Source organism: Doryrhamphus excisus, chromosome 19 (assembly GCF_030265055.1).
Source record: "Doryrhamphus excisus isolate RoL2022-K1 chromosome 19, RoL_Dexc_1.0, whole genome shotgun sequence".
Lineage (NCBI taxonomy): Eukaryota > Metazoa > Chordata > Actinopteri > Syngnathiformes > Syngnathidae > Doryrhamphus > Doryrhamphus excisus.
The window spans coordinates 12,411,838-12,435,672 of record NC_080484.1 but is presented as its reverse complement, the minus strand read 5'-3'; the positions used below and the strand labels follow the sequence as shown (position 1 = coordinate 12,435,672).

The window sequence follows — 23,835 nt, the reverse complement described above, 5'->3', positions numbered from 1 at the left end:
CAGTTCCAAAGGACCCCAACCCCCAATGGCGGCGGGTGGCTTGGAGCCACGACTGCGCCCTGCTGGCGTTTGCGGACAGCACGGGCACAGTGCGCCTCTTCGACCTTGTGGGCAGCGAGCTGTTTGTCATCCAGCCGGTAATTGTTTTCCTTTCATGGTACTGCTTCTTCAGTCAATGAATAGAACTGAATGCTGACACTTTGTGTGTGTGTGTGTGTGTGTGTGTGTGTGCTGCATTTAGAGGTGAAAACAACATCATCCATTTTCTGTTAGCATGCACAAGATTTCAACGCCAATGACTGAATTTGTTGCATCTCCAATCCCCTCATTAATACCGCAATCATTTTTCTGTTGTTTGAAGTACTTGTAAAGTTCGGATTCTCTTTGAAGGCATCGCACAGATTGCGTCGTCAAAAACTTCAGTTCAAGAAAAAGTCTTTGTGACGCTGTCAGTCAGGGCGGGTTTTCTCATCACTTTCATTCTGCACCAACCCCGCCCCCCCCCTCCATTTCCCATTCCCTGTTGTCTCTTTCCTCCCTCCTCTCTTGTCCTATTCCTTTTCCCTCCATTTTTAATGTGTCACACACTTAATGCTCCTTTAGGCCTCCCTAGATCCGTTTTTTTTCTCTCCCTCCTCTTATCCTTCAGTCATCCCTCATCCAACACTTTAATACCCCCCCGTGCCACATGGTATTGTCACCCCACCATTCTTTTTTTTTCCCCAGCCTGCCATCCTCTTGTCTGTCTCTGCCCTCCCGACCCTCCCTGTGACAGAAAGGAGAAGGATTTGAAGGAAAATTACGCTATTCTCTCCCATTTTTCTTTACTTCTTTGTAGGTGAACCTAAAGAAGTGACAAATAGGCTTTCTCTCTGTGTGTGTGTGTGTGTGTTAACGTCAACCTTCACATCTCGCGTTGTGTTTTTTTTTTTCAAGGAGCTGAGTTTCCCCGGAGATTTCAGCTGCGCCGTGGCAGGCCTAATTTTCCTGGAGTACACGGGCGGCGCTCAGTGGTCGGCCGAGCTACTCGTTCTCACGTACGGGGGCGGGCTCAAGAGCTACCTGGTCAGGTGAGCGTCAGCGGGGTGCCTTCGCATGTCAACAAATGAAGTCAGCTAATTTAGGACGGGGTGTTTATTGGCAGGACAATTTTTATTACAGAAACGTGAAAGGTCATGGCAGTTAATGACGCCCCCAGCTAGCTACAGTGCTGTTAACTTGGTCATTTATTAGCACAGCAGTAAGAGAACCAATGTTGTAATAGCGGTAATGTAGCAAATTGCTCATCCAGCGAATCCCTACTGAGGAGGAAACAAGATGACTTTTGAAAGACAACCTATGGCAGTTTGGAGTCTAACGTTAGAGTTTTGGGCAAAATGAACCTCTAAATCAGTGGTTTTCAATGTGAGCCTGCCAGAAGACTGTAGTGGGCAGCAGCTTGAGAACAGTCAAGAAAAACATCATATTAGGTTTACAGTCGTGGCTCGCTCCATTGCGCTTCAAACATCGCTCCCTCACTCGAATATGTTTTTCCAAAAATCCATACATCCATCTTCTACGTTATCCGAGGTCGGGTCCCTAAGCAGGGATGCCCTGACTTCAAACTTCTCCATTTGGGGCAGGATCTCATCCCTGGCTCGCGGGTGGCACTTGAAATAATTACCCATTACATCGAAAAATCTACAGTTAATGTATGTAATCGCTGTCGGTATCGTGGATCTCGTACATGGATGATTGGTATCGGAATCGGCAGCATAAAACCCTGATTGGAGCGTCTTAATTGGTGAACTTCTTGTGCCTTTTGTACTCCAGTTTGCAAATGAGGCCTTGACTTTTAATGCAATGCAGCACCAGTACAGTACATCAATACGACGAGGGTAACACACCAAAAATGGAGCAGTGTCATTTTTAAAGCGCATGCAGAGGTAGATAAAGCTGCTGCATACTTCACATGCATCACCTTCAAGCTTGTGGAGTTCATAAAAAAACCATAGCTATTACTGCGTAATTGCCGACGCATGCGGTGACTAAAGGGGATTGCGGTGAATTGAATAGAGGCGTTGATTGGAGCATTTCTAGCAGCGCACGTACTACACACATACTACACATTAGAAAGTGCATGAAAGCTGTGGTAAAATGCTATCATTTCATCTAAATGCAAAGATGGACCCCGTGCTTATGAATACCAAATACAGCCATCCTTTTCAATGAGACACACATTCAGAATAATTGATTGATGGAAATTCGATGGCGGGTGTGTGATAGCATGAGTGCAGGCTTTCCCGTTCGAATTCAGCATTGTTTGAGTTCTAATTGAGCATTAGTGGAAAGCTTTCATGCAATTCTGCTGCAACACCTCCAAGCAGTGTTGAAAGCGCACTCCTCGACATGGGGAGGGGAGATGTTCATCTTACATTATGGCTGTGCTGCACGCTGGGGGAAAGTCAGGTATTAAGTCGAGGGAGAAATGTGCAGATTTACCCCAGAAACTGTGAGGCTTATTTTTGTTAAATGATTGGTTTTTACAGCATGGAGCTTATGCCTGGTCGTCCTCCTACAGCCGCATAGCAATAATTGTAGCTTAAACCCAGTCGCCATGCTCTCCTGCCAGCCACACTTATTGTCCCCTTTCCACCTGCCTTCACCTCCTCTTATCCCCTCATTCCAGCCCCCGAGACAAAGATATCCCAGCACAGATTGCATGACATGTGCTTTCGCTGCAAATAAATCCACTTCACCCCCTCCACCCCCTCCGCAGCATTTCAGATTCTTTGTGAACACATTAATATTTCTCTTCTTTCTCCTCCACACAGCGTGGGGACCAATCAGAACTTCCAAGAGAACCACACCTTCAGCTTTTCGTCCCACTACGCCCACGGCATCACCTCGGCCATTTACCACCCGGGACACCGGTGAGCGTCCGTCCAATTCCTGCACCCATTCATCCAGCACAGGGAAAATGACATTATTTGAAACCAGATCGCATCGTTTTTGCATACATTGTAGTCACATGTATCATGTATGTCACTGTATCTACAGGCGTCCCACATCAATCATCTCAAATCAAATCAGCCAATCCCTCCTGAGGAGGAGATGAGATGACTTTTGAAGGACAACCTATGGCAGTTGGGAGTCTAACATTAGAGTTTTGGGCAAAATGAACCTCTAAATCAGTAGTTTTCAATGTAAGCCTGCCAGAAGACTGTAGTGGCAGCAGCTTGAGAACAGTCAAGAAAAACATCATATTAGGTTTACAGTCGTGGCTCGCTCCATTGCGCTTCAAACATCACTCCCTCATTCGAATATGTTTTTCCAAAAATCCATACATCCATCTTCTACGTTATCCGAGGTTGGGTCCGTAAAAAAAAAACAACGCATTTATTAAAAACAAAAAATTTAAAAAACTTCGCTTTGGTTCCAATTTTCTACAAGAAAAGCTCTGCTAAAACATTCCACTGTTCTCAAATATCTTACTTTTTATTTTTCTACACAAAATAAGATGAAAAATAGAATAAAGAAAATCAATCAATCAGTAATAAATAAATAAATATAATAATAATAATAATAAAACAGCAAATAATACAAACTTAAGAAACCGCATATAGTTGGTGGGTAGACAAATTATTTTTTTCAGATTAAAATGAACAAAGCATTATTAGAGCCCTGTAGACATGACAAAACACGACTATAGTCACATTTATACTCTTTTTATTTACAACATATTGCGCAACTGCAGGGTCTTGAGACACATGCTAACTCGCAAACTAGAGAGCTAGCGACCTAAACGGTAGCCTTCAAGTTATTTCCTTTAAACTTAAAAAGCCAAAAACTTACCACTTCCACACGGATAGGGAGGATAACTATTAACAGTTATTTAACCTTTAACATGAACATTAATCAAACGTAATAATTTTTTCTGGGTACATGATACCATACAGCATCCATATCAAACTTGCGCGGGCCGCACTATCATTAAACTTTCATATCAAGGCAGGGCCTCAAACTAGTGTCCTGCGGGCCACATTTGGCCCGCGGTCCGCGTGTTTGAGACCCCTGATCTACAGTTAATGCATGTAATCGCTGTCGGTATCGTGGACCTTGTACATGGATGATTGGTATCGGAATCAGCAGCATAAAACCCTGATTGGAGCGTCCCTAGTTTTTAGGTCTTAATATTAATTGGTGAACTTTGTGTGCCATTTGTACTCCAGTTTGCAAATGAGGCCTTGACTTTTAATGCAATGCCGGTGGGCCAGTCTGGGGAGGAAAATGGTGTGGGGGGGGGAGAGTCATCCTTCTCTCCGCTTTGAGCTTTTGGCTAATCACATCTGGCTGGAATCCGTGACCTAAACGTGCACCTTCCGCCTTCGCCTCCTTCTCCTCCTCCTCCTCTCCAGTCTGCAAGAAGCCAGATTGGCTCTGGCAGGTGAAGCTTGCTTTGGCAGCTTAATGGCTCCTGACAGCCACTGTCAAATGTTTGCCAACTGACGGACGCCATGAAACTTTAATGATCCGCCGTGTTCAAAAGTGGGCCAGGGCGAGGGCGGTGAATGTTGATTAAAAGTGATCAGCGACAACCGGCGGTCACAACACATGTGACGTGTTCAGGTGCGAGCGAGAGCGCAGCCCATCCCCACAGATGGGATGGGCTGGGCTGTAATAATCTGAGGTGACTCCAGATGTACCGTCGCTCCAGTTTACAGATGGAGTTGATACATTTGCATGTGCAGATGTCGTGCACCGCTTGGAGTGCATCTGCTCGAGTGCAACTACGCAGAATAAATATGTGAGACGCTATTCTCAACATCAGTCAGGTTAATTAATAAGAGTCCCAGAAGATGCCGCTCACTGTCTGATATGCGAGGCTCCACAAGGGGGCAGTGTTGAGCCAGGATGTGGGTTTGGCACAATAACACATTTTTTTTTTCCCACTACATTTAACATTTAAAAAGGGCTATCGGCCATATGCTACGGTCTCAAAGCAAAGCATTCAGGTGGGCTCTTTTTTGAATTGGTGATCAAGAGGCTGCGTTTTTTGTCGTGTTCTAGCCTGCTGCTGGTAGGAGGCTGCGAGTCTGGGGACGACAGCACATCCAAAGCCTCTTGCTGCGGCCTCACCGCCTGGAGGGCTCTGTCCGGCTCGCCCCACTACAAGCAGGTGACCAGCTACGAAGATGACATCAACCTGGTAAGGAACACACACCGATGTCAACTCTCATATACTTATATATACTGTACATGTATATACATGTTTCAGATCATCAAACAAATTTCAGTATTAGTCAAATTTACATATTAAATATGAGTCTGGGACAACTGAACATAAAATGCTGATCTTTTATTATTAAGGGAGAAAAATCCAAACCTACTTGGCCCTGTGTGAAAAAGTGATTGCCCCCTGTTAAAACATGACTTAACTGAGATTCATGGAAATCTGTCAGTCTGGAAAAAGTCATTTCTAAAGCTTTGGGACTCCAGCAAACCACAGTGAGAGCCATTATCCACAAATGTCGAAAGCATAGAATAGTGGCGAACCTTCCCAGGAGTCGGTGGACAACCAAAATGACCCCAAGAGTGCAGCAGCGACTCATGCAAGAGGTCACAAAAGACCCCACAACAGCATCTAAAGACCGGGCGAGAACGGCCTGCATGGTAGAGTTCCAAGACCAAAACCACTGCTGGAAAAAAAAAATATTAAGGCTCATTGACGTGACAAAAGTTAACAATGCATTTTAGAAAAAGAACCTCATTGCAACAGTAAAATATGGTGGTGGTAGTGTGATGTTCTGGAGCTGTTTTGCTGCTTCAGGACCTGGAAGACTTGCTGCGATAAATGCAAGCATGGATTCTGTTGTCTACCAAAAGGAGAATATCAAGCCATCCTTTGGTGACCTGAAGCTGACATCGACTTGGGACACCAAACCACACCATCAAGTCCACCTGTGGATGGCTGAATAAAAACAAAAGGAAGACATTGGAGTGCTTATATATACAGTATCTTTGAATGTGACCTTGCAGAGCGCCTCTCAGCCCAGTATGTAGCAAAGCACTGTACACTGTCGCATCTTTCTTCTTTCAGAGCCAGAAGCGAGGTTTCTTAAGGATGCCCACCTTCAGGCTGTTCAGCAGGCAAGGAGATGAAAAGGTAGCCTCTGTCTTTTTCCGCTGCAGGACTAACGGCAGCGCTTTAACCTGACACTTGTGTGTCCTGCCGCAGGACGGCGTATTCCGCATGAGCCTCAGCCCCGACGGCACCCTGCTGGCTGTCATCCACTTCTCGGGTCGCCTGTCTCTATGGGACGTCCCCTCGCTTAAGCAGAGGGCCGCGTGGGAGCAGGACCAACAGGTATTATGCTCGCTCGCCAATGCATGACTGGCGATTATGCAGCGCTGTCTGCATTTCACAGATGACATCTCATGTCATCTCCAGCACTCAAGTGAGGAGAGGACGCAAAGCCTGCCGTTTATAATAGCTGACAAACACATTTCATGACACACATGAATGTACTTTAGAGTAGTCAGTGGACAGCTTAACAGTATTGAATACACTCAGTGGTGTTCAATTGTACCACACTGAAAAATCATTTTACATTTTGTATACCAACCCCAGCACTTATACGGTATATTTCTGAGGAGTTATATATACGTATTTAAAGTTTTATGTTACATCTTTTTTGCTTATTTTTCCTTTTTTTTTAAAAAAACATTTAGAAATATTCAATTACAAACTAATCCATGTCAAAAGACACTGATTTATTTTTTTAAATAATGTAATAAATGTAATTAGTTATTCCTTCATTGTATTATAATTCATTTGTAATGTATTTAATGATTTTTTTTACATATAGATTTACTATATTAAGTCAAAAATATTGATTTTTTAAATGTGAAATGTTAATGTGAAATATTTAAACAATTACAAAATAATGCACGTCAAAAGACACTGATTTATTTTTTTAAATAATGTAATAAATGGAATTAGTTATTCTTTCATTGTATTATTCATTTGTAATGTATTTATTGATTTTTTTTTTACAAATAGATATACTATATTAAGTCAAAAATATAGATTGTTTGAGTGTGAAATGTTAATGTGAAATATTCAAACAATTACAAAATAATGCACGTCAAAAGACACTGATTTATTTTTTAAAATAATGTAATAAATGGAATGAGTTATTCTTTCATTGTATTATTATTCATTTGTAATGTATTTATTGATTTTTTTACAAATACATTTACTATATTAAGTCAAAAATATTGAATTTTTAAAATGTGAAATGTTAATGTGAAATATTCAAACAATTACAAAATAATGCACATCAAAGACACTGATTTATTTTTTAAATAATGTAATAAATGGAATTAGTTATTCCTTCATTGTATTATATTTAATTGGTAATGTATTTAATGATTTTCTTTTACAAATAGATTTACTATATTAAGTCAAAAATATAGATTTCTTAAAATGTGAAATGTTAATGTGAAATATTCAAACAATTACAAAATAATGCACATCAACAGACACAGATTTATTTTTTTAAATAATGTAATAAATGGAATTAGTTATTCTTTCATTGTATTATTATTCATTAGTAATGTATTTATTGATTTTTTTTACAAATAGATTTACTATATTACGTCAAAAATATTGATTTTTTTATGTGTAACCCTTTAACATTTTTAAATTGTATTTTTATTAAAATTGTATGAATTATACAATGGTTATATATATTATTACCTTTAAAAAAAATTTTTTTTAATTTTTTTTTATTTTTAGAATGTGTTGAGAAAAAATACCACGGGCCACAAATGGCCCCCAGGCCACACTTTGGACATCCCTGGTGTAACTAGCTGGCAACACAAACAAACAGCAAGATAATTCTGACTATAACTCATCCTGCCATACAAAATATACACTGACTACTCTAAAGTACGTCCAAGAAGGTATAATAAAACAAGTGGTGAAATCGGGAGATACTCTCCTTACTTCCCTTCGTCAACATGTTAGGCGTGAAGGAGATGTTTTTGCAGATTTCTGCAGCATGTGTGCGTTGTTTTTCCTGCGCCAGTGATTCATTTTGTCTTCCTCTCTCCCTCTTCGGCCCTCCCCGCAGCCAGGATTTGAGGAGATCAATCCGGAGTGGAAGACGTCGCTGGAGAGGAGGAAGAAAATAAAAGGTACTTTGGCCGGCGGGGCTTAGCAGAGACGGCTTTGAACGCTGACACAGCAGAGCGAGGCGGATTGAATTTAATGATCTTTGACACGTCTTATTCACTGAATTATACACTTATTTAGACACACAACCGGAGGCGGATGAACTTTATTCCTCTGACCACGCCTGCAAGTTGCTCCAAAGTGTGTCTGTGTATGTGTTTTGGGGGTTTTTGTGACAGTTTTGGGGCATTAGTACAGATGTCCGTGACAGCTCGGGTAAACAAGGATCTAAAAGTGTGAGTCTAATCATGACAAGCTCCGTGTGTAAATACCTGTCATCGCGCACACGTCAGCTCGGCGTCACGCTCTCATAGCAGCTGTCGCGTGTAGAAATGTTACTTACTCATGTGTACGTGGACAGAGGCTGGTGTTGACATTCTAAACACCTAAATAGAAATATAACCACAAATGCAGCAAGTACAAAATTGGGACCTCTAATCTCGACGCACCATAAAACTAATAGAAGAGATTTACGTCTCGGATTTCAAATAAAGGATGTCTTTGAGCTTGAATTTATGAGGTTTCTCATATTAATATGAATGAGCAGGAATACAGTATGTATGTGTCCCATGTCTGGATACAGATAAAGAGCAGTACCAGCCGCTATTGGACATCAACTGGTGGAGTGAAAACGTCCTCATCCTGGCTCGTTGCTCGGGCTCCGTGACCGTCTCGTCTGTCAGGACCCTCAGGAACCTCCTGGGCAAATCCTGCGAGTGGTTCGAGCCCTCGCCCCGGGTCACGGCCGCACACGATGGCGGGTTCCTCAGCCTGGAGGTAAATGTCAAAATGTCCCCGGCAGCTGTGTTGGTTATTTTTGACACTAGCTTCACAATTATTTTGCCCATAAGTGCGAATTGAAGCATGCCCACAAGCGCGGGCGTGTGGAGAGCAACCTCAGCGGCGAAGATGAGGATGGTGGCGACGGCGGCGGAGACTCGGATTCTGACGACGAGTCCTCCGCAAAGGCCCGCTACTTTGGCTACATCAAACAGGGCCTGTACTATGTCACGGAGATGGAACGTTTCGCGCCCCCACGTAAGCGCCCGCGCACCGTGGTCAAGAACTACCGGCTGGTTAGTCTGAGGTCCACCACTCCTGAAGAACTCTACCAGAGGAAGGTAGGTGGGCCATGAAACTTTGAGTTCACACACCATATTGTATATGACTGGGGTTATAGTTTTATTCGTAGAATACTGGTTGCAATTTTGTTTTTAAAATTTTTCTGAAATCAATTTTAATTTATTTTACATTTGTATTTACATCATATTTATTTTTGTATTTTTTACACTTTAATTTGAGTCATTTTTCTTTTTATTGTTTACACTTTTGTCATTTTTATTTATTTTTTACAAATATTTAAGTATTTTTTTGTTTGTGTATATATTTTTTTACACTTAAGTATTTTTACAATACTATTTACACTTTTAAGTCAATTTTTAAAATTTTTACATGTTTTTATTTTATTGGATTAAACAATACAGATGCATATTGCATAACGCCACATCATCATTAGGCTAAAACTAACCCGTCTCATGATGGTCTAAACCTGGCTCAAATCTATGCTGAGGGACATCCACTCTGTGTAATAAAACAAATGTCATGCTATTTTTGTAGGATTCCAGCAGATCCCATTTGAAAACATTTTAAAACATTGCTCAGTATTTCTGTGGCATGATGCAAGAATAGACTGTATTATTTCTGATGTGGCGCTGCACAGCAGGGCGCAACTTTTCTTGTCTGATTTCCGACTACATTCTCTTGAGATCCCAGTTGAGTACAACAATATGGAGTGTGGAAAATCCCAGCATTAATCAGCTCACAAGAGCCTTCATTGGATCAGTTTCAAAACTACAGAAAAAAAAAAAAAAATCCAAAACATGTTGTCTCTGATGCAATCTCTCAGCGCTCGGGCGTTCTCAGAAATGCTAATTGTGGCATTAAAAAAAAAAAAAAAAAAAGCTGGCGACAAATTGCAGCAAAGACGGCGACAATATGCACTTTCACAAAGCTTCTCAGTACCACCGCACCCACCCCCCTCCCCTTCTGAATTTGATTCATGGATCATCAGTCATTTTTACGAGGCATCATCTAGTGCCTTCTTCATCACTGTCATCATCATTGGATGGCCATTAGTCTTTGCCATCAATTCTAACAGTGGAGACTCAAAAGTAATATATCATTATTATCACTTTGGAACACTCGCTGTCCAGGCCTGCTGCACAGCTTTTTGGCTGCTCTGTGGTTGGCTTAGCGCCGTTCATGCTGCTATTTTTGTCAAAGGCTGCAGTGTAAAGAACATATGCATAATGTCAGGATTAGATTGGGGGGGGGGCTTTGGTGAGATATTACTATTATTTTTATATCTTGTTTAGATTTCATAGAAAGTTAAAAAAGAAAAAAAAGAGCACCCTTGCTGCAATTAGAAAAATCATTGGAGTGAAGCCGAGTTGAGCTTATATACTTTGGAAATGATGGTGTGTTTTATGAGCGAGGGTGAACAGGCAAGCCAACACACCGGGATTGGCATGATCCATCCACCATCTCATGAGCAGAGCAAACACATTTTAACCGAGCCAATCCCTGACAAGCGTGACTCCACCGTGAGACCACCTCAGGCCCGACCTCACCTCATCTCTCACCTCATCTCTCACCTCATCTCTCACCTCATCTGACCACAGGAGGAAAAGAGATTCAGGGTGATTTCCTCGCGTCAGGGCCTTTTTGTTTTTTTTTTTTCCTTCCCCTCTACACGATCAGCTCTCCCTGGCAAGGCTGCTGACATTTTCATTAGGCGAATCCGCCGGGAGAGAGAAGCGATTTTTGATGTCCTCCTACGAGAGCTTTAACTGTGTGGTGGTTCTCGCTGCCCTCCAGGAACCGCAGTCTGGCTAATGTGTTGCTTTGTACTCCCATGCACAGATAGAGATGGATTTGCTGTGTGTGTGTGTGTGCACGCGCGCGTGTCCGTCTTCCACACAATACGAGTGGGCTCACAGTTGTTGAATCAAATTTTATGGCATTGATATGACACAAAAGCTTTCAGTGTAAGCGGGGGTATTTTAACTTGAAGGCTGATGCTTATCATACCTTTTTTTTTTTGTGCCTGACACGTACCCAAGGTAACCAAAAATGACATTTGTGGGTTCTTTTCAACATATCTCGTGGGCTTGTAAATGTCCCTTTCAGTATTACAAGCAGCCTTGTTGTCGCTTCGAACGTCAGCACCTGCAACCACAATAGGAGATTTGAATATGTTAGCTTGCCCCACAATAGTTTCTGTGTGTCTGTGGCTTTAATGCTGTCAGGAAGATATGGTTTGTTATAACATTATGTCTTATAACATCTTCTTACTTCTAACATGTCTTGTGTCCATTACTAGTATTAGTACACAATAATGTAATGGTAATGGTTTTATTTAATTTGAACAGGCATCAGATTACAATTGAATGCATCACATAATCAGTTCCCAGTTCCACATGTCCAAAAGGAGTAGGAAGAAGCAAAGCTTATTAAATCCTACCCCTCCATCTGGTACTTTTACAATCAGTAACTGTTACATTTGTTCACTTCCTGCTTTCCTAATATAGTTTAAGTTTGGTGTCTGGGCATGTGAGTCTGCCCTTCATTGTCTCCATCTCTCATATGTGCTTTCCTTTTTGCCGTGTTTTGTCAAACATTTGAAGACATTTGTTCAGGTTTGTCTTCCTTGTATGCAAGTTTTATGAATATATTTTCCCTTGACGACATGCTAAAGACACTAGCACACGCTGTCACTGCGATCATGTGGGCGATCACTAACACCAAGGTATCGGAGTTCCAAGTTTTAGATGCAGGCTCGAGCTATTTTTTTTTGCATATCAGATGGAAAAACCTTTCCATAAAACATTTTAGTGCAATAACAAACCATATTTTCCTGACAGACGGCACAAAAAGTGGAGACTCTGGATTCCAGCGCTAAGGCACTGCTTGTCCTTTTTAGACATGTACTGTACATATGCTAAAAACACAGCAGATGGCCTCGCCTGCAAGCCCCTCTCCCAGGTTCTACAAATAATGAATAAAAATAATAAAAAAACTGTTTTCACTCAAAATATCGAGCATCACAGAAAACAAACACAATACATCGCTGTCCATGGTTCTGAAAGCAACAACCTCATTTAAATAGGCCATAGGCAAACACAAAACATTAATTAATTAATTCATTCATTTTCTACCGCTTTTCCTCACAAGGGTCGCGGGGGTGCTGGAGCCTATCCCAGCTGTCTTCAGGCGAGAGGCGGGGTACACCCTGGACTGGTTGCCAGCCAATCACAGGGCACATATAGACAAACAACCATTCACACTCACATTCATACCTATGGACAATTTGGAGTGGCCAATTAACCTAGCATGTTTTTGGAATGTGGGAGGAAACCGGAATACCCTGAGAAAACCCACGCATGCACGGGGAGAACATGCAAACTCCACACAGAGGGTGGAATTGAACCCTGGTCTCCGCGCTAACCACTCAAACGCCGTGCCAAACACAAAACAGTGATCTTTTTTTTTTTTTTTTTAAATCGAGTCATTGAATGATGTAGTGAGTGACGACTGCATTTTGATTTTGCTAATATTAGCTACACTGACTCGCCTCTTGTCTCCAAATCAAGTCCTACACATGCTTTTCACCTGATTCAAGCAGCCTTGGGTTTTATTAAATTGTACCTCTCATAATTCGCTTATTTGTCTTGTCTGCTAGCAGCAGATTTTCAGTCTCCGCATGTATAAAATGAGTCCCCTTATTGTGTGTTGATTTTATGTCATTCTTACCCAACAGATTGACAGTGAAGAGTACGGTGAGGCCTTGTCTCTTGCCCAAGCGTACAATCTGGACTCAGACCTGGTCTACCAGAGACAATGGAGGAAGAGTACAGTCAGCATCGCCTCCATTCAAGACTACCTGGTAGGACATGGAAAGAGACAATTGTTGTGAGAAACACACAGAAAGCCATAAGTAGCCAAGTGGGGGTGGCAGTTTCACAAAAAAAACCAAACCAGAACTCTATTTCACGCATCATTTTTTAAACTAATTTCCAGCTTATTTCCACCTCCATTTCCCCTGAGCTCATTCATTCCCGTCTGTCTTCTTCTCTGACCCAGAGCAAGATCCGTAAGCGCTCGTGGGTGCTGCACGAGTGCGTGGAGCGCGTCCCGGAGAACGTGGATGCGGCCAAGGAACTGCTGCAGTACGGCCTAAAGGGGACTGACTTGGAGGCCCTCATTGCCGTAGGGAACAGAGAGGACGGGGGCAGGTAGCGTCCCTCCTAGATTATGTCCTCTGAATTTAATAAAGCATGACTCAAGAGGATTAAAAAATAAAAATAAACTTTTAGGTTTATCATGCCGGGCGACGTTGACCTAGACGACCTTCCGTATGAGGACCTGTCAGACGAGGACGAGATGGAGATGAAGAAGGAGAAGGACAGCAAGAGGAGACGAGAACTTCTGGCCAAGGTTGACTTCAGCAGGTATGTCTCGTGATGCAAACTGTGACTTTTTTTTTTTTTTTTTAGCACTGTAGCTACTGTGTGTTAGTGTATGCTAGTGTACCAAATGTCCTCATAAAGGACCACCGGGGGGCCTGCAGAGAGTACTTTGGCAGGCTAAGTGACCTCAAGTGCCCAACGGAAAACAACTAATCAGAAAAATATAACAGCATGGATACAAGTCACGGAAATCCCCATATTTCACCAATAAAGTAGAAAATATGACAGATGGAGCACAACAGGACGCATCATCATTCGGAGGCGGTTCCCTGTTGTCATCAAAGATTGTTCCTCGCCGGCTGTCTGTTTTATTTATTTATTTATGTATTTTGCAGCCTTGACATGCCCTTTTCAGCCGCCTTCTATCAGTAATAGTTTCTAATAATCAGCTTTTAACTGCACACGCAAAATATGGAAATGGCATGCCAGAGGGCCGTGCCTTTATGCATGCTGGGGCGAGGATCCATTAGTGCACTACTCTCTGGACCACATGCTGTCTGTATAATATTTAGATATATTTTTCAAAAAACAACAACTCTTTTTCCAATGTTCAATTCATTTCTCAGTCTTGTGTGGACTCTGAACCTTATATCATCTTCATTTATATTCTCAACTGCAGCAAGTACCATTCTTTTATTCGGGGTAAGGTTATTTTTATTACATTTTATTTTACAGATAAAATGTAAAAAAAAACAAAACTAAACTAAAACCCATTTTGTCTCGTACTTCGGTACGTGACAAAAAATAAAAAATATAAAATAAAATAAAAAAAAACCTTAAACTATATTAGGAAAGCAGGAAGTGAACAAATGTAAGAGTTACTGATTGAAAAAGTACCAGATGGAGGGGTAGGATTTAATAAGCTTTGCTTCTTCCTACTCCTTTTGGACATGTGGAACTGTGAACTGATTGTGTGATGCATTCAATTGTAATCTGATGCATGTTCAAATGAAATAATACCATTACCATTACCATATATTATAAAATAACTAATATTTTTTGTAATGAATTATGTTTAATTAACACCCTACAGTGATGGACGACTGTAACGGTAAAGTTAACTTCAGCCAGCCTGTGTATCCCGAGGGTGGAATAAAAAGGAGGCGTTTATGTATTCTTTTTGGATGGCCATTTCTTCTGGTAAGGCATCTAATAGAGCAGAGGGCAGATGAAAGAAAGGAAGAAAAGCGTTGCTCGTAGGAAGGTGTAGGCAACAACAAAACAAGAGCAGGTAATGGGAGAGCGGGGCTGCCACATTTCACGGTGATAGTTTGATGAGGTCACAGCCCAGAGAAAGGGATCAGAGGCGGGGTCATGAGCAGCGACGAGGAGGGAGGGCATGGGGTAGGAAGCAGGAGAAGTTGGTGTAGGGAGATTAGTGGTTAATCTGCTGGATGTAATTTATGCCTTTGTTGTTAAGTGCCTGGGGGGAAAGACTAATGAAAAAGCCTTTAGTGGTCACTAATCACCTCTCGTACATGCAGATGCACTCGTACCGCCAAGCTTTCCTCGGCATATTAGACACTATTAAAATGTCCAAAGGTAAACACTGGGAAATGTGCATTTACTGAAATAAATGGCACTCATTAAAAATACATTTGCGGCGGTGGCATAAGCGGGCAGACGTTGTTCCTGCAGCTGGATGACTCTCTATTGTCTCTATTGTTGCTCGCACTTAGGATGCTTAACCCCGGTGGCCGGCTTTGAACGGGGGGCAAGCAGAAGTGTGTCGTTCTGAGCCTCTCGCTCTTATTTGTGCACTTTCATTTGTGTCCCTTTGGTGGAAAATTTGCTGTTACTCCAAAAATGTGCTCTGGGTTCAAATGAATTGGCATCTTTAAATATTTTTGTTCTTGTACGTGACTCAGGATCTACCCAAGTGTGTGCAGCACAAAGCCGCTCGCTAATGGATGCACCCGAGTCGCCTTGAGGCCTGCAGCAGAGGCCAGCGACAGTGATGATAATTCTCTTAATTTCTTTTTAACTACACCGCCATTACAGAAATGGCCCAGTATCGATCACATCTGCTCTGTGGTGCGTGCGAGTGTGTGTATAAAGACTATATTTAACTATTGTCTTGTCACAATGACTGCATCATTTGCCCCCTTGCTGTGCTTTAAGGCTATCGCGTCCCGCTGTGTGCGCGCTTTGAAGATAGCATCGTAGCTTCTGTTGTTGTCAGCAACCAAGCCGTTGTCATTGTTCGCATGAGAATTTGGTAGAAATAGTCATTGTACTGACAGGGATCATGAGGTTCAAGCCAGTGCAGACAGGGAAAAGTTCAAATAATTGTGATCTAGGAGTGTCACAAGATCTGGCAAGATTAAAACGTGACAAGATTTCTTGTCTTGGGATAATAAATACAGAAATTAACCATAGCATAAATGAAAATGCCATCAATGATTTTGCCGGCTCCCATATATTGCCATGCGCATGCGTGTCTGTTTTCCTCATCTCTCTATAGGCAGCGCATTGGTTCAGCACCCAGACGCTTCATATAGCAACAGTGTTCCATAGAACAACACTTCTTGTCAGTCATACAGTCGATTTGTCTCTATGGGGGGAGCCGGGGCCGCGAGCATACACACAGCAACAGAGTGCAGCTTCATGAGGAGCAATGAATATTAATGAGAAATGTGCACCCGTCAACACAAACACGTCTGTATGCTGAATTGATTTGGGAGTGGTAGCATCATGGAAGTGAACATTCACAGAGGAGCTAGCCTCAACTCACATCTTTCGTTCTTTTAGTGATTTTTATAATTGCAAATGCCTAATGTGGGCCAACAACCTAAAAAAAACTCAAACAGAATAAGCTTGTTTTTGTCCAGTGTACAAGCTAATTTTGAGCAATGAAGTAAACTAGTTAGGATGTGCTCAAAAGAATTACTGGAGGCCCGCTTGTTGCTAGGCAGACTTCTAATGTAGCTGCCCTATAGACTAATTAAAGCAAAAAATAAAAGGGGCAGACAGAAATCACTCAAATGGATTCATACACATTACCAGTTATTGAGCCTCCATTCTGTATTAAAGCTGCAACAGTTAAACAATGATTAATAATAACTAATTAGTTAATTAATTCACTAATTAATGCAAGCTACATTTTTGCCTTTTTTCCCCCTGATATGTTCTGAAACCAAACCACTTATTGTTTGCGTTTGGTTCATATTGATTTTGTCCATTGAGGACCTAACATGTACTCGATTAATCGAAACAACAAGATTCAGATTAATCGAGTAAGAAAACAATTGAAAGTCGCATCTAAAATACGGACAGAAAAAGACGTGATTTCAGTATGTTTGAGTGAACTCTCTTTACTCTTCATTACGTTACGACCATTTTTGAAAGTTTCTCGCATTTTGCCAACCAGTCACTCATTCTGAAAAGTGATATTGCAAAAAGAAATAAAAATGCAAACTTCCTCAGGACTTGGTTCTTGCCTCTTATATTTCAGCTGCCACACATCGGTACAGGCACAAAAAACCCCCCAACAAAAACACATTATTTACCCTTTTTTTGTCACGCCCTCATCCATCTGCGCAAAGTTTAATTTTGCGATTCTCGAGGGGCTTTCTGCATATGAGAACAAGATGGACAGTACTTCGGCTGTTGAGTTGGAGTGGAGAAAAAAAAGGAAAGACGAGATGATGAGAGCGCACTTTGCTACAAGGTGTTGATGCTATCTGATCAGAGGTCTCAATCATGAGAGTAATTCTGTCATTTGCAGATGCGGTGAGTGACTACGTGGCCAATCTCTGAGTATGCATGCAATCCTCCGTCCTGCATGATAATGGCTTTCATCACATGCAATATTTGTGTGCGTTATGCTGTCGCAGTCATGCCATGAGACTGACTAAAGACATGAAGGAGTGATGCCTTTCCAATGGAATGAATATGGAACACACTAGGTCTAGGGTGTGTGTGTGACACCACATTCTAGTTTGTAGTACCTGGCGAGTCGGGGTTCTAAACTTGCCGAGACAATACCACATATTCGTGACGTAAAGCGCTGCTGATCGCTCAGTAATCAAGCATTAAACAATAAATGCACATGCTAATGTTGCTGTAGCTCCACAGTCTCCACTTTGCTGCGGTTCTCCCGTTCTTTTGCCACTCTCAGTCTGTAGTTCTCCTCTATTGTTAGCGTGTCTCATTCTGCCCTCAATACTTTTTTTTTTTTTGCTGCCCTCAATCTCCTTTTGGATAAAATGTGCCTCTTTGCGCAGATAAGACTGTAGTCTTCCTCTCTGTTGTTGGTTGTCAGCGTGTCTCATTCTACGGTCAACTCAATGTTGTTTTCTCCCTGCCCTCAGTCTCCTCATGGATAAAATGCATCATAGATTTATGCAGAGAAGACTGTTCCTCTCCTCTGTTGTTGTCGTTTCTTTGAATTTCTTGTTTTGTGTTCGTCACAGTGTCTTCATAGCGATGCCCACAGTCTCATTTTGGATAAGATATGTCTCTTTACACAGAGAAGACAGTAGTTCTCCTGTATTGTTGTTGTTTGTTAGCAGGTGTCATTGTGTTGTGCTCAACACAATGATGTTTTTTTGCTGCCCTCAGTCTCCACATGGATAAAATGTGTGTCTACAAGCAGAGGAGACTATAGTTCTCCTGTATAGATTTTGTTTGGTGGCATATAATTTAGAACTTGTAGTTTCATATGCTACTATTACAATTGGTTGAAAGCCAAGTTAGCATTTGACTCCTTTCCGAGCCACGTCCACTTTTTTGTTTATGTCAAAATGTCATAATAGAGTCGTCACTCCCGCCGTTATTTCCCCACCTCCAACAACTTCCGTGCTCCGAATAGCCCAGCAATAATTACCGTTAGTACGAGTGCTTAAGCCGCTGTGCTTTGAGGCGGCGGCGAGTGCGTTGAGCCAGTGTTAATCTCTGGTAGAGTGTGTAGAGGCGGCCCGATAAGGACTGATAGTGCACTCTGTAATGAGGGATTAAGGATTAAGACGGCAGTGACGGAGGGGTCAGCTCCCCTGTGGTCACTCTTGACTCCATCCAGGTTATTAGGGAGCTTTTGACACTTCTTCTTCACACTGAAGGTGTTTTTGGCCATTCTATGCGTCTTCTTGTCAAATGTACCAATATTTAGGCCATGGAGTGAATTATTATTTTATGATCTGACCGTGTGTGGCTGTGTTTTACAGCTTTCCATTCCCTGGTGCTTTCTTCGCCTGATTGAATTAAAGGTATATGTTTGCGGTCATGCTCTTTATTTACGACCATGATTCAATTACGCCCAAAATGGATTTTTGCCCTTGCAGGACAATCAGTCACCAACGCTGACAGCTATGGCATCAAACACATAAAAAACTCCATCGGCCTCTTGTTGTTATGGACGGTTGATTTGTGGTGATTAGAAAGAGATTATACCCACATGGCGCTATACAATCATGGTTGTGGCGCCCCCAATGGGTTGTGGTTGAAATGATTTGGGATACGTGCTAGCATACATCTAATAACGATATCCTCCAAGTTTTACGGTCAGTGATTTATGGACAATTTTTTTTGCTAAATATAACCCACGGCTTTGCAATTTTACATGTTGGCGGCCATGTTTTCAACCAATCTTGACAGATATTGTTTTGTGATAAGGGGCGGATGTTGTAAAGTGATGCATGTATGCAGGTTGACTCTGGAGCAGAAGGAGCTGTGTCGGAGCCGTCTGAAGCTGCTCTCCTATCTAGACCGTCTGGCAACATATGAGGTAACTGGTCACCTTCAATTTTCATCACGGTTCAAGTTCAGAAGCACCTCACAGACATTTTTCTCCACAGTTTCTCATGCACTCCAAATCATTAGGAAAATTATCACATATACAGAGTTTTCAAATTTTGCTTTCCAATTAACATCTCGTCCGTTCGGTTTAGGTACATAAATGCAAAAGCATGCAAACTCAAGCGGCGAATCGAACCCAGGTCTTTACAATCTCCTGACTGTGTGGCCTACATGCTAACCACTCGTCCACCGTGTGGCCCACTTAAATAGTTCATTCATTCATTCATTTTTTACTGCTTTTTCCCTCACGAGAGTGGCGGGGGTGCTGGAGCCTATCCGAGCTGTCTTCGGGCGAGAGGCGGGGTACACCCTGGACTGGTGGCCAGCCAATCACAGGGCACATATAGACAAACAACCATTCACACTCACATTCATACCTACGGACAATTTGGAGTCACCAATTAACCTAGCATGTTTTTGGAATGTGGGAGGAAACCGGAGTACCCGGAGAAAACCCACGCATGCACGGGGAGAACATGCAAACTCCACACAGAGATGGCCGAGGGTGGAATTGAACCCTGGTCTCCTAGCTGTGACGTCTGTGCGCTAACCACTAGACCGCTGTGCCGCCTCACTTACATAGTTGTACATTATAATTACAAACACACACACAACCATGTGTGTAGGTTTCTTTTGAAACTAAATTTCTTGGATTAGCTTGTAATGTAGCATCTGGAAGGCGTGCAAGTGCAACAATACGGCGGGCAATCATCCTGTCGCCAGGGCGCCCGCGCTGAACTTGACTCAATGCGGTTCAAGCCGCAGTCGTCTGCCAGCTAGGGAGCGTCATCAAATGTCAAAAGGGCAGAAAGGATTTGATTGGTTTAACCTTTTATCCAGGAACCGGTGACCAAATAAAAGGTTGCAAATAAAGGATGCGGCACTTCTTCTTCTTCTTGTCTTGGACATTTATTGCTTCTTTCTTATTTACTGATTATTCCACGCGGAGCAGGCAGCCTCAGTGGAATATTAATAGAAGGACTGAAAGACTTCCCTGGGGATATTTAGGCTAGATTTGTTTTTTTTTCGGTCTCTTTAAAAACAATATTATACCATCAGTTCTTGCTTTCGCTGTTACGCAACCTAATGCTTCTTTCTGCCCCAAAGCAGAAAATGAATTCCCTTATATGCTTTTGATTGATATTCTCTTCTAACCGCACTAATCTCATTTAGAAATATTGAAAGGTTGTAGAGGGTGTTTACTTGGGAGCCACTTAAAGAGTATGACTCAAGATGGTGTCCAAAGTCTGGCCCGGGAGCCATTCACGGACCCCAGCGAATGGCTGTGACAGAAACATTGTATAAATAAATACAGGACATTCAGTAGATGAAGCAATGCCTTATCTTTTATACTGTATGTTGCTGAATAATGTTGATATTGGCATACAGCTCTGTTAGTTCATGAATTAATGACAAAACAGACGCTAACAGAATCAATTTTCCTTCCAAGAAATATCGTAAAAGAAGGCAATCCTTTCTGAAAATGTTACCACAAACATGTTTTACATGTTTTAAAACAATTGGAAATGCATATAAATAATGAATGCATATAAATAATGATTCTTGACGTGACCGTCCCCAAAGACACAAAGTGGCAGCGAGATCAACCACCACCGCCACCTTCCTGTTTTGCCATGACTAATATCTTGAATTCAGGAGTGTTTATCACCCAAAAATCCCCCAAAACGGAGGAAAGGAAGTTGCAAGAAGGTGAGGAAGGTGGTAGTGGTGGTTGATCTCGCCGCCACATTGTGTCTTTAGAAACAGTTGTGCCGTCAGTGAAGGTAAATATTCATTTATTACTTTCATTGCGACATGTATTTAGAGTTGTTTTTTATGTATGTAAAACTATTTCTAATTGTGAAACCATAAAAGCATCAACCTCTGATGGCATCTGACTTCTGGTTGCCATTTGTTAGTACTAATAGTAGTAGTAGTAGTAGTTGTAGTAGTTGCTGATGATATTGTAAAATAGCTGATTTTACATTCAGGATGACAAATGCAAACACAGACCATTTTTTTCCCCTCCTCTTCTCCAACCTCGATACGTCTCCACATGGCACGGTTCTCACGCACTGCGGAGGGAAGATTAGAGATTTGAGCCGGCTAGATATATTCAAGCCAGACGTCTCGCGCTCTCGCTGTATTCGGACATCGTCATGGTAACTGCAGCGCTCCTCGCATTCCTTCTTGCACCGATTCCATTTTTCCCTGACCGTCTATGAATATGATATTAGGGTTTTTATCAGCACAACTAGGCTGGGCTTTGTCTGCGGTGCATGGCCTGTTCAAGTACTATTTCTCACAAACGCACCATGTTCCAAAGGGTGTGTGCATACTTAACACACTCACATCTTGCCAAGATGGCAGCAAATGTTGTGGCCCTCAGTGGAAAAAGACTTTGGGCACATTTGCTTCAGATTCTCGCTGAGCTGACTTCTTACCAGATTTGCCGAAATCTCACGAAATTTCTCCCTCTAAAGCCGTCATATAAATTCAATGCATGCTGGAATTCCTATTGTCCGCTCAATGAACCGCAGCTCCCCTGGTGTCGGCAACACTCGTGCAGCACCCGTCCATGATGCCACCCCCACCATGCTTGACTGTAGACACAATACCAGCTTTTTATGTTCATAGTAAATCTATCCTGCTATACGAGCTAGACACTGACTACTCTAAATGATATTAATTTCTATAGTATATCATGACATATACTGTGTGTATATGAATATACAGCATATTAGGGATATCCGATAACTATACCCGTCATTATCAACATAATATCAACATAAAAATGTGATATCGGTTGACATATTGGATTTTTTCCCGATCATGAAAAAATTATATTATTAAAAAAATTATTGTGATATTAAAAAATGCTGTATACAACACAAATGTGTTCATTCCACCATAGGAGATATGTCATGTTACATATATCGGAAATTGAGAGTTGGACAATATCAGCATATCGGTTTTCGGCTTTTGGACATCCCTAATATATATAGAGTGTACATATAACTGTATAATGCAGTGCGGTTGTTGTCTGTTTTTTTCTCCAGGAGATACTCGGAGGTCCTCATGCAGCAGAGCAGAAATACGATGCAGAGTTCTTCAAGAAGTTCCGTAGTCAAAATATTGTGTTGTCGGCCAGGAACTACGCCAGGGTAAAGATCACTTTTTCTATTCTATTATTCTAGCTAAAAAAAAAAACTTGTATTTATTTATTTCTCTTTGTCTACAGGAGAGCAATGTGCAGGCTCTGGACATCCTCTTCACCTACCACGGGGCAGAGCTCTTGCAGCATCGTCTGGCCATCCTCTACAACTTCCCAGAAACAACCTCTCCACACGAGTACACGGTACTGCTCCCCGAGGCCTGGTGAGTCCCTGCAAGCCGCGCAAACAAGCAAAGCTGCAGAAGCGCACCTTAATGAGATGTTTTATGCTCGGTATGCTACGTACTGAGAAGGTGCGGAAATGATAGGAACACGGCCCGTAATTTCTTCTAAGAGGCATTCATTGACCTTTGCAGCTTTACGTGCATGAGCTCGGAGTTCCCTTAACGCTTTAATTGCTAAAAAAAAATGTCAACATTAACACCTCCACAAAGCTGAAGTCACACTTTTCCTTCTGTTCTCAGTGTAAGTCCAACACACACACACACACACAGACAGGCTCCTTTTGTGTGGGGTCTGATGTAATAAGGGCACACAAACCAGCAAGACCTTACACGGGCGACTTTGGCCAAAGACATTAAAGGACAAACACTTTCATTTCCACTTGTGAAGGGGACATGCAAACAATATTAGGACGTGGCCACACTTTCTAAGCAACACCGATGCTCTGTGGTAGTGTTTTGTTTTACACACACTGGACACTTGTTTAGGTACAGCTCCACAATTGATTATGTGCACTTTATAAGACATTATGTTAGAATTGATTCTCAATGCGGTATGGGACTGTGCAGTTGTACACTACTGTCAACTACAACCATAATAATAATAATATTAAATATTATCACATACTACAGTATTAATTGGCCCTGTACCCTAGAAAGCGCCCATGAATGATACGGGAAAAGGCCGAAATGATACTGTGTCAAAGCCCAGGGCAGTGATACTGATAAAATATAGAGTTTAACCATGTCCAGTATCAGCCCCCGTAGCTGTCCACTCAGAGCGCGCTGCTCTGGTATCGTGCCCGTGAAACAACCAATCAGAGAACAGCGCACGATAAATATTCCTAGTGCTTCTCCAGTCACCAAAAAACCCAAACTTGATTAATGGAAATTTAA

At 42.0% G+C, this 23,835-nt stretch overlaps 1 protein-coding gene across 2 annotated transcripts in view; it reads left to right on the top strand.

Annotated features, from left to right (window-relative positions):
* nbas (NBAS subunit of NRZ tethering complex) overlaps positions 1 to 23,835 on the top strand; it is a 112,773-nt gene that overhangs the window by 6,663 nt on the left and 82,275 nt on the right. For both annotated transcript variants that reach the window (XM_058056689.1, XM_058056690.1), the window contains exons 7-21: positions 4 to 137; positions 937 to 1,070; positions 2,814 to 2,912; positions 5,050 to 5,188; positions 6,080 to 6,145; positions 6,218 to 6,346; positions 8,118 to 8,181; positions 8,802 to 8,995; positions 9,070 to 9,339; positions 13,038 to 13,163; positions 13,361 to 13,512; positions 13,594 to 13,728; positions 19,393 to 19,471; positions 22,602 to 22,706; positions 22,784 to 22,920. In XM_058056689.1, coding sequence (XP_057912672.1) covers positions 4 to 137; positions 937 to 1,070; positions 2,814 to 2,912; positions 5,050 to 5,188; positions 6,080 to 6,145; positions 6,218 to 6,346; positions 8,118 to 8,181; positions 8,802 to 8,995; positions 9,070 to 9,339; positions 13,038 to 13,163; positions 13,361 to 13,512; positions 13,594 to 13,728; positions 19,393 to 19,471; positions 22,602 to 22,706; positions 22,784 to 22,920 — 1,963 coding nt within the window. The remainder of the gene's footprint in view (positions 1 to 3; positions 138 to 936; positions 1,071 to 2,813; positions 2,913 to 5,049; positions 5,189 to 6,079; positions 6,146 to 6,217; positions 6,347 to 8,117; positions 8,182 to 8,801; positions 8,996 to 9,069; positions 9,340 to 13,037; positions 13,164 to 13,360; positions 13,513 to 13,593; positions 13,729 to 19,392; positions 19,472 to 22,601; positions 22,707 to 22,783; positions 22,921 to 23,835) is intronic.